The following is a 10,780-nucleotide window of genomic DNA, read 5'->3' as shown; positions in this document are numbered from 1 at the left end:
TGTGCTGAGCAGAAAAGGCAGCAAAGTTAATCATTTAGGAAAATAAGCTGGACTGCTGTGCTTTCTTCAATAATAGACCAGTGTAAGGAAAACAATCTGCTCTATCTCGCTGAGCCGGGACTTTCTGCTGGCATCCCACAGACCATGAGAGATCCTGTTTGTCACTCTGGCAGCAGTGCTGTCTTGTCAAGGAGATGTCCTTTGGCCTAAATTTTTATTTGTTTCTTTTCCTGTGGACTGGTCTACTTCCTGTCAGAGGTAGCTCCTCACAACAGTTCAGCTGTGGCTTCTCTTCCATCTCCTGGGAGTAGAACACACACAGACAACAGGCTGGATCTGCAGGGTCTCTCTTTGGACTCCATTCATGTTTCCGTATGAGAAAGTTTGCATGTGACTCTGCATGGATCTCAGTCCAACACCCCTCAAGGAAATGAGTGTGACTGTTCCAATTTTCACCATGGTATTTTATTGACTTATGGATTTGAAGTAATCTGAAGTAAATCTGCCTGGAATCTGAGCCTATAAGCCAAATACAAGATGCACAAGGTAACAAAAATGCATGTAGCTTCTGTGGAAAAGCAAACAGCCTAATGCAATGGAGGTTATTTTGGCATGTAGGAGCTGCATTACTAATTAGTTTGCCAGCAGAATATTTTGTTCTCGTCCCCATTTGTAATTGTTGGGTATGTGATCACTGTTGGTACAATTTGGCCTCCTAGAAGCTTATTTTCTATATTGTATTGGGACAGAGAGAGCACAAATAACATGTTCCAGTTATGGTTCTTTCTCGCTGAGAACAGAGAGAAATATGATGGGTTACAGAGAGCAGAAAGCAGCACCAGCTTGCTGAAAAGGGTGTTGTAGATCCCAGTGTATGGCCTTGATATTTATTCTACAGCTCAGTCTGAGGTTGTTTGATTTGCTATGTTGCATCTGTCTTGTGAATAAGGCAACCAGCCAGTAATGTGTCATGATGCAGAATAATTTAATTCAAGGATTCTGTACCTAAAATTTGCTGCCCACAATGTCTTATTTGTGGACTGTACATGACACCAGTTCCTCCTATTAATTTAATTTGAACATTTATTTCAGTTGTTTTGCCTTTGTATGGCATTTGCTAGAAGGGTCTGTCAAAACAAAGCTGACAGAATGTCGTGTAACTGAGAACAGATCTGCTTTCCCATGTGCCTATTATGCCATTTCACTTTCATCTTGCCATGAATTTGGACTTGAGGTTGTTCTACATATGAAAGATGATGACCAGCTATTTTTATCTCCAGTACTGACCACATTGCTCCCCTCTTTCCTGGTGCCCTGTGTTGCCTGTGTGCAATAAGGACAAAGACAGGAGGAGATTCTTAGAGGGCTGAATTAGGTGTGAAGTTTATCAGTTTTCCTCTGTCTTTTGTTCATTTCATTTCAATGGAGAGAATATTTTACAATTCCATGGAGATGCCTTAATCCCTGAGAGATTTGAAGGGTTATTTTTCTTTAATGCATGTGAGATCTAAAATGAGGTGGTAAGCTATCAGTATTGACAGACATGTCAGGTTTAAATCAAAATGTCTCACAACTGTGATTTACTTAGTGATATATGTTGCTGAATTTTGGAAGATTTAATTTGGAATACATTATTCAATGGTTTAGATTATTGAATGGTAAATATGGTGATGCTTTAATAACGTTTTGGAGTTTCATGCAATAAACTACAAAATTTCTGTAAAAACTGGTTAATACTATCTAATTTTCCCTCACTTTAGGGGACTGCCATCTGCAGAGAAAAACCAAAATTCACATCAAAACTATTACCCTACCCTGGCATTTGGCCTGGCACTATCCATGTTTTTCCAATCATTTTTCAAGAAGCTTTGATTTTGCACGAGGAATAAAGCCATATTCTCTTTCCCCATAAGGCAGTACCTCTCAAAGAGGGCAGAAATTATGGGCAGAGAATTATCAGACTTTTAATTGGCAGTTAAATGTGGTCTTCATTCAAAAGCAACTCAGCCTTGAGATTTCTGAGAATTCATTGTCTCTCTCTTTTTTGTTTATGTGTTGCCTCTGACTTAACATCCCTCTCCTTCAAACTCTAGTGTCAAGGGTGATTTATGAGTGCAATTTTCTGTGTAATATTATGTAGCAATAGTTGGCAAATCCCTTCCCTCAGCAAGGGGATGTATTCTTCTTTGTCAGACACCAAAGAGACACACAACCCTTGAATCTCTTTAAAAAGATAATTCTTTTTGAAAGGACAAATGCAAATCCCATCTTATAACAACTCATAATTATTTGTTACATATACAAAAACTGCTCTGGCCACATGGAATTGGCATTTTCATGTGATGGATCCACTGGGAGTCCCTCTGACTGTCTCAGGTCCAGCTCTGTAACCAATCTCTTGCTCTTGGCTTGGAACAAGCTCTGCATGGTGCTGAGCAAAGCCTGGGAGACAGCTGCATTGCTGCGCTGGGCACTGTTTGTGATGAAATTAAAGCATAAGATTAATGAAGGACTTTGGATGTTTGTTAACTTTCTGTTATGCATTTTTGCCTATTCTAGGATTCAAATATTTTTGCATTTATAGAGCTCTTTGATTTGCAAGACTTGGTAAAACCTTATGTGAAATGTTGATGGCATCAGCCTTATATTTTCTGTGAGGGCTCTGCATTCACTCTGGTTCCCAAAAACTTAGAAAGGACTCAAGTTCGCTAAATTATTGTACACAAGAGGGTGATTCTTGTGCTTTTCTGGATGATTTGTAAATCTCTATTTACAACCTTTATGTGTATTTGCCAGAAAATCAGTTCACATCCACCCAGTGACACATGTTGAAATTCTTCCAGGTAATGAGTGTAGTGCCCAGGTTAGGGACAAAGAGGGCAGCCCTTTCCAGCTTACCCGTCTGCCTTTTCTTACTTGGGACTGGGGTGAATTGAAGTATAGTTTCATCCTCGAACTCTGCTCTGTTTCCTGTCTCACCCATTTTATAGTCTGTGATCACTGCAGAACAGGGAATATGTTCCCCTTGTTCAACAGTGGTCTGGGGTTTCTGCCCCTTTCTGTGCTTGGCAGAATAGAATAGGATTAGGGTGTTACTGGCACCGGGTGTTGGCTGTGGGACAGTGAATGCACTAAAAAAATGACACCAGGGCTGTCGCACGCTCTGCCATGAAAAGCTCAGCAGTGGAATTTGAAAATTACCTGGGTTTAGCTCTTGAACAGTGCTTGTGGGCACAGTCATTTCCAGGGAATTTGGATTGTTGCAGCGGGGCTCTAGGTTGCCATGCTCGAGGGGGGAAGGAGAAACATCTCCTGGATTGCCACACAGCTGACCAGTCTCCCTAAGCCCATTAATAACTGCTGGGGATGTGGCACTGAAATAGGAAGTGTGGCTTCTGGTAACTTCCTATTTTAATGGATAAAATTGGGTACTGAAATGATGAAATCTAGATGACAGATTGCCAAATCTTCTTCTTGCTATAATGATGCTCTGCAAACAAAACTTGTGATTTGAGACCGTCAAAAATCTCTTTTCTTGGCAAGTTTTCTTATTCTGAGGGAATATCCAGTACATGTAAAATTGCCCACAGTATTATTTATCATTTATCATGCTTCATGCATTTTTATAATTTCAGTCTCTTCAGTCTCAAAACCAGCTTATCTATATAGACATGATTCTTCTCTCTCTTATGTTGTTAAAAATCAGAAGTAATTTGAATTCAATTTACTGAATCACATCTGTGCAACTCAGAAAAGTGTCATGATCAGGAGCCATGCAGATGCCATGGATTTAACCCACTGTAAAACTGGTGTAAGTGTCATAAGGATCTCTGCACAGATTTGTGAAGGTACATACTTCTTTTTGTCACAGACAAATAAGTACCTAATAATCATTATGGGTAATTAACAAATAAGGACAATACAGTCAAAGGGGCACAAGGTGGACAAGGGTCTTAACAGGTCTTGTTTCAAGTTTTTCTGGACTAAGAGAGAACAAATCTGTAAGCATCTGGCATGTGTCAACCCAAAGATTTTCTGGCGTTCATTTTCTGCTGCTTACAAGATTAATTGGTGCATTAAGAGCTGGACTTGAGCTTCTTTAGATTGTTCGTGCAAGATTTGCTGTGGGAGGCTGCCTGGGAAATCTCAGCGTTCCTGCAAGGAGGTGTCTGGCCAGCAGTTGTGCCAGCGGTGACGCGGCGAGAGCGTTCCCCGGGGAGGTGACGGCTGATCCTCCTGTCCCGTGTTCCTGTCCTCCCCTCTGCCCTGCGCGCCATCACTGCCCCCACACCCTGGTGGGGTTCTGCAGGAAGCAGGAAATTCTCGGGGTTTTCCCCTTGTGCACCCTTGCTGCTCCTCTGCTCGGAGCGCCCCTTCCTCTCTGGGACGCTGCCTCGGCCAGGCCTGCTGCCCTCACCGGGCCCCACAGCCGGCTGGGCACGGCCGGGGCTTCTCCCCGTGCGCGCCGCCTCTCCCGTCCCCGCTCCCGGATGGCTGCAGTGCCCTCAGCCGGGGGTCTGCTGATCACATCCGACTCTCCGCTCTCTGCAGACGCTTTTCTCGCCGCCTGTGCGGCCCAGATTCCATGGCCTGAATTCCCCCAGGCCGGCTGGCGCTGCCCGCTGGCGCGGGGCCGCCAGGCACGGAGCCCAGAGGCCGCGGCCCCGCAGGGCGGCCGCTGCCAGCGCCCACAGACTCGGCCTTTCGTCCCCGGGGCTGGCCAGGGAAAAACAGCCTTGGTGCTGCTGGCCCGAGGGACTTGGCATCCCCAAAAGATCAACTCTGTGTTTGCTGCGAGGCTGACAGCCCCGCTTCCCTTGCGCACCCCGGCTCCTGAGGGGACAGTGGAGGGGCTGCCTGGCACAGGCAGAATAAACTTGCTCCCCCTTTCAGTATCGTGTATTTTGTCCTTCACAGAAGTGTTGTGCCCCTTTAAATGTATGCAAGACCTTTGCAGCAATCTTCCTTCTGCACTCGTTGGCCTGCCATGGCTTTGGTGCTTTATTTTCTCTGCTGCTGTGAGCAGGACCAGTACAGTGCCAACATGAAGGAAAAGTAAGATCAAATACCTCTCTGGTTTTCTAGAAATAAGACCTCTAGAGATAATAAGAAAAAAAGGGATATCATGTAAACATGGCCAAATACATCACTACCTATGCATTCCATGTTTTTATTTAGTCCATCCATCTCCAAAACTGAACTTTTGGAAGAGGAAGGGAAGTAGCTGTCCTGGTACTTGGGGAAGGTGGTGGGGTGGATAAAGCTGAAGGGGGAATCAGAAACACAAGCTCTGTGGCAGCAGTAAAGGTAATTAAAGACACCTGGTTGCTATGGGAACGCCAGCAAGGGCTTCCCCAACAAATTGGAAATCAGCACCTCATTTTCCCTGGCAAGCACAATGTGGATGGGTGGGAGAATATGGTATATCCACACCTGAATTATCTCCCTTGACTGGGATACGTACTGCTGCTTCAATTTCACAAATCATTAACACCACAGGGCTTCAGGTTATAGTGTCTCCTGATGCCGTTTAAAAATACCTCTAAAGGGGATTTGAGGCAGATGCATTGGGAGCAGAAGTGCCCTCTGCTGAACCACCTTTGGTGGAGCTGCACTCCCATGTCTGCATAATCATCTCTATGCACCGACACAATCAAAATGAAAATGATTACTAAATAACATTAGGGATTATACAGTGAGCAGGGATGTAAATAAATTTCCCTTTCAAAATATCAAAACACAATACTGAAAGGAAATCAACGGCCTTTGAAGATAATGTGGTCTGTACTTTGCCAGTATTTTAATGAAACATTCTTACTGTGAATTGCTGCTAGTTTAACAGTGACCATGCCTGAGGAGATCCCTGGCAAGGAACCAGAACCAGACCTTTAGATGCTGCTATTCCCAGCAGAGGGTGTATCTGTCACCACATGTACATTGAAGTTGTCTCTCAATAGCCTCTGAACTCTGCAAATGATTGAGACCCCTCAAACCCCAGGTTTCTGCTGGCAGTGTTTGCAAACTGCCAGTGCTCTGATGCTGCCCCTGGCTGCCCTTGCCTGCATCCCATGGCTGGCTGTGGTGCTGGAGCTGTGTTCTCCCCAGGTAATGCCCTCACTGCAGCTCCCCCAGGCCCAGACTCCAAAGTGTGCACCTGCCATGGGAATTGGAAATCTCCAACTTGGGTGTTGCCTCTGCCATATTTATATGACATGAAGCTGAGTCCATGCCATCCTATCCAGCTTTGTCATCTGCATGAGATGAAGTTCTACATAAAAATACATTTATTTTTATCTTGAATGTTAAAATGTAATTGTTGTCGGAAAAACCAGTTTGGATTGCTTGGATAGTGTATTTTGGGTTGCTTAAGCACTAAGAATTTTTTCAGAGAAATATCGGAAAGCTCAGATGAGGTGTCTGGTGCCATCTGTGCAGGGTAGGTAGCTGCATTTCTTCGGGTGATTTGACAAAGTGTTTAAGAGTAACAAGTGTATTTAGATTTTGGAAGTATGCTATTAATTACAGTCCTTTACAGACCATTAAATTTGCTAATTAGGCAAACTTACTCTACAAAAGCAAATACAAGGTAAAATGAATTAATAATAAAAAAAGGGATGTGTTTAATGAGTTCTGTATGCTTTGTAAACTTGCATAATCAAAAAGAGGATCTTGGAAACATGACTTGCAAAGTCTGCAAAATATTTGGGGAAGCAGCATTTAAATAACTGAATGACTCTTCTAGTTGTGTTTCAGTGAGAAATAAGTGCTCCTAAAGCTAAATTAAGCTTTTGAAGTCAAATAATTCAATGGGATCAGCAAATGGATGAGTTTAGTTAATTAAAAAGGCAATGCTATAGTTAAAACCAAAATAATTTCTTTTTCTTTTCAAATGCAGAGGAGCTACGTTGCTATAAAAACCTTAAATAAAATAATCCTTATTAGGGGATGAGATGGTGCAAAAGGAAGACAAGCCCAATAACTAGAAGCCATTAAAAGACAAAAAATATCCTGGAGTCACAGGAAATGCTTCAGATTTACTATCTGAATAAAAGTGAAATTGGTCCTAATGGATCCAATACTCCCTTTTGAAATGCAAGATCTCCCCCGGCTCCAGTATTTCTGTCCTGTGAGCACTGAAAGGAAGGAGACTGAGAGAAGTGATACCAACCTGTCTAATGTATTGCAGTCTTTGAAAAGAATTGTCTTAACTCATTCTGAGAAGAGAAACTCCAAAATTTGGCACAGTAAAAGGAAAATTAATAGAAAAAAAATGCTGTATCTTCTTACAGGCACATTCTGGAACACAGTACATCCTGGAAATAGGAATTCACACTATTTATTTAAGTGAAAGATCTCTGACTGGCTTGTAGCAGGACCTTACCTAATGCAGAACAGCTTAAATACCAAATAAAGAATGATGCTTGGATTAAAATATTAGAAAGTCTAGGTAGAAATGACCTAATCTTAGTGAGATTGTGACATGAACTCGCCCAAGTTAAATGAATCATTTCCTGAGCTGGGCTCTGGCTGGTGCCTGACCACCCCAGCAGCACCTGGCCCAGCTGAAAACCAAGTTTCCTGCAGAGGTGTCGTGGGGCATGAACAAAAAGGCAAACCAGCTGAATTTCCTGGGACAGCCCATGGTGCAGAGCACACCTGGAGACGAAACCAACTTGAATAGAAGGGCTCAGTAGCTCTCTCATCCCCATAGTGCCACTTTGCTGCCTTGGTGAGGGATAAGGCTTGGGGAGGATGATGGTGGGGCTCAGGGATTGCAGATTGCTTTCTAATCAACCAGGCGGATTTAAAAAATTTGCAGCTGAGCTGCTCCTCCCCGTGTATGAGCATATTCCTACCTTCTCATACAACTAAAGCCTGAAGCTTACAGCATTCATTTTCTCTTGTTTTCATATCCTTTTTTGAAATTAAGTAATTCATTTGTTCTCATAACGTGCCACCCATTTCGTAGCAAATGCAAATTTCCCTCCCCAATTGTTTTAGTTTGTATAAAAGTCATGCAAACTAAGAGAGAAGCTGCCTCCAGCCCCAGGGTTGGTTTCCTGCTAATTTCAGATCCTGAACTTCCTTTGTGTGCCCTGCTGCTGACAGCCTGGGTTGTGCCAGCTCCTAGCTGGTTCATGAAATGGTGGTGGGTGGATTTATCCATATGGGAAGGGTCGATGAAACTGCTCCAGAGCTCACTTGAGGAAGAGTGAGGCTTTTAGAAAAGGCCCTTGTGCAGGAGTGTAGGCACCAGTTGAAACAAACAATGGTGTGACAGGGACATGGTGTTTGGAAAGAGCTCTAGTGGGCATCTTGGCCAGAAGCTGGTGCAGAATTAGTGCTTCACTTCTTGGAGGGGAAGGAAAGGGGTGATGCATCAGGAAATGGAGATGCAACACTTGAATTGCTTTAATCAGACCATCACTGCCCAGGGACAAACTGGTGGAATCTTTCCAGAAACAATCTAAAAGTTCATGTTCATTGTGTCTTGCTCTGATCACATCCAGACTCAGCTGGATCCTGCAATGTATCTCAAGGTGTTGGTCCTTGAGATGGATCCTGTGGCAGAGCTGCCCTGCCAAAGGTCATGGTTTGTCCACAGGTGAGCCTGATGCCTGTTGTTTTGAGAAGATTCCCGTCAATATTGCTTTTCCTTGCTATTTAAAACACTGACACAGAAAGGATGCCCTGTGTCCCCAGGGTCACACACCCATGTTGTGTTGGAGCCTGGCTTGCAGCCTGTGGGATGTGGTGGTCAATGCTCAGGACAAGTATGACGTGGGCTCCTTTGGGTTGTTAACAAATCCTTCTGCATCCAAGCATGAGGCATTGCCCAGGCAGCCTCAGGTGAGCAGGGAGGGCCCGGGGCAGCTTTTGTGTCTGGAGAAAATGTTCCTTTGTGCAGCTTTGGAACCTGCAGAGACTGCTTTTCTCTGGCATTTCTGGCCTCCTCGGGGAAGAGCAGTGCCTGCAGACCTCTAGAGTGTGTATGTCTATCCTTGTGAGAGTCGGGGCACAGCTGGGATGCCCGACACCATGAAACAGCTGAATGTGGCCTTGATGCTGGTTTGGTGCTGGCCCCTCGGGGACCACCCCGGTGCCGACCGGGCAGGGGGGATCCTGCCCCCAGCTGGCGGCTCCCTGTGACCCCGCACTGCGAGCAGCAGCGGCCTTACAGAGCCCTCACACGTCCTACGTGCTTGGCAGCAGCTTAAGCCACCTGCAGAACCGGAGGACAAAGTTTCAGCTGTGGTGAGGCAGCGTCCCATGGGGAAGGCTCCTCTGAGGGGGGGCACCCTCCCAGGCAGCGCACAGCGAACGCCATGAGGAAACCGGCACCGCTGCCCCAGAGGCCGTGAGGGGCCGGGACACGCCGGGCAGTGGCAGCAGCTGGGGGAGGCGCTGTCCCGGTCACCACGGGTATCCAGGTGGGATAATTGCCGTGCCACGGGGGATGGAAGCCGTGCCCAGGTGGGATCGATGCTGTGCCCGGGGAATGGATGCCGTGCCCGGGTGGTGCCTTGTCCAGGTGGGACGGATGCTGTGCCCAGGTACGATGGATGCCATGCCCGGAGAATGAATGCCGTGCCCGGAGAATGAATGCCGTGCCCAGGTGAGAGGGATGCTGTACCCGAGGAATGGATGCCGTGCCCAGGTGGGACAGATGCCGTGCCCGAGGGATGGGTGCCGTGCCCAGGTAGGACAGATGCCGTGCCCGGGGGATGGTTGCCGAGCCCGGGGGTGCCGTGCCCGAGGACCGGCGCTGCCGGGCGGGTCCGCGCGTGGCCCCCACGCGTGGGCGGGACGGGGCGGGGCGGGGCGGGGCGCGCGCCCGCAGAGAGCCGCGCGCGGCCCCGCTCGGCAGCGCCTCCCGGCCGCGGCACCATGTGGCAGCCGGCCACGGAGCGGCTGCAGGTAGGGGGGCGGCCGGGCTCCGAGCCTCGGGGGGCGGCGGCGGCGGGACCGGCGGAGCATCACCTCGTACCGGGAGTTCGCGACAACTTCTCCCCCCGCTGGCGCGGAGGGCGGGTGTGCGGGGACGCGGGACACGCGCGCACACGCAGTGCGGGGCCGCTGCCCCGGCGGCATCCCGGGTGTCGCTGCTCGGCGGCTCCGGCGCTCCCGGTGGAGTTGGGTGCCGGCCGCGGGGCTCGGCGGCGGACGCGGCGCTCGGGGGCTTTTCCGGCGCCGCTCGGGTGAGGGGCACCCCCGGGCCGGCCCTGCCTGACCCGCGGCAGCGGGAGGGACCCTGGGTCCCTCGGAGCGGTGCGCGGGGATGCGGAGCCCCGTGGGGGTCCTTTGGCACCCCCCACGGCCGGAGGTCGGGATGTGGCAGGGTCACCGGGTACCCCCTTGCCGCACCCTCCGGCGGCGGTCCGGTGTGCGGTGCGGCTCTGCCGTTGTTCGTGTGGCTTGTGTGCGTGTTGCATAGTCCGGGGAAATCCGAGACAGGCAGAGAGTGAGATGAAATAAAACTCACTTTGTAGTTCCACTGCGTCAGTTTCGTGTAGTTTTCCAGGGCAAGTGTCGAGTGAGAGAGTTGGATATCTCGGAGAGATATTGGATATCTCGGATAAGAATCAGTGGGCACAGCAGATGATGAGAAAAGGTTATTACTACTTTTGCAATTCAAAATGGGAATTTGCTTTGAGATCATCAAGCAGAAAATTCAGCAGTTTGATTTGAGTTGATAGTAGAGCCAAGCTGAGAGATCCGTGAGCTTTAATCTTCACCAGCCAGTTATGGGAATAATTCCTGGTCTGAAAAAGCTGTACTT

General features: G+C 47.7%; 1 protein-coding gene across 2 annotated transcripts in view; it reads left to right on the top strand.

Annotated features, from left to right (window-relative positions):
- The window catches only part of PID1 (phosphotyrosine interaction domain containing 1), a 94,955-nt gene continuing 84,175 nt past the window's right edge, over positions 1 to 10,780 (top strand). Inside the window, exon 1 of one of the 2 annotated variants that reach the window (XM_026795000.2) lies at positions 1 to 546. In XM_026795000.2, the coding sequence (XP_026650801.1) occupies positions 538 to 546 (9 nt within the window). In that variant the 5' untranslated portion in view covers positions 1 to 537. Of the gene's footprint in view, positions 547 to 9,778; positions 9,919 to 10,780 lie in introns of those variants that run through there. The other variant, XM_005489468.4, reaches the window with a different exon arrangement.

The sequence above is a fragment of the Zonotrichia albicollis genome, chromosome 9 (genome assembly GCF_047830755.1).
Source record: "Zonotrichia albicollis isolate bZonAlb1 chromosome 9, bZonAlb1.hap1, whole genome shotgun sequence".
Classification (NCBI taxonomy): Eukaryota; Metazoa; Chordata; class Aves; order Passeriformes; family Passerellidae; genus Zonotrichia; species Zonotrichia albicollis.
Note: the sequence above shows the minus strand (reverse complement) of the source record. Positions and strands in the feature narration are given on the sequence as shown.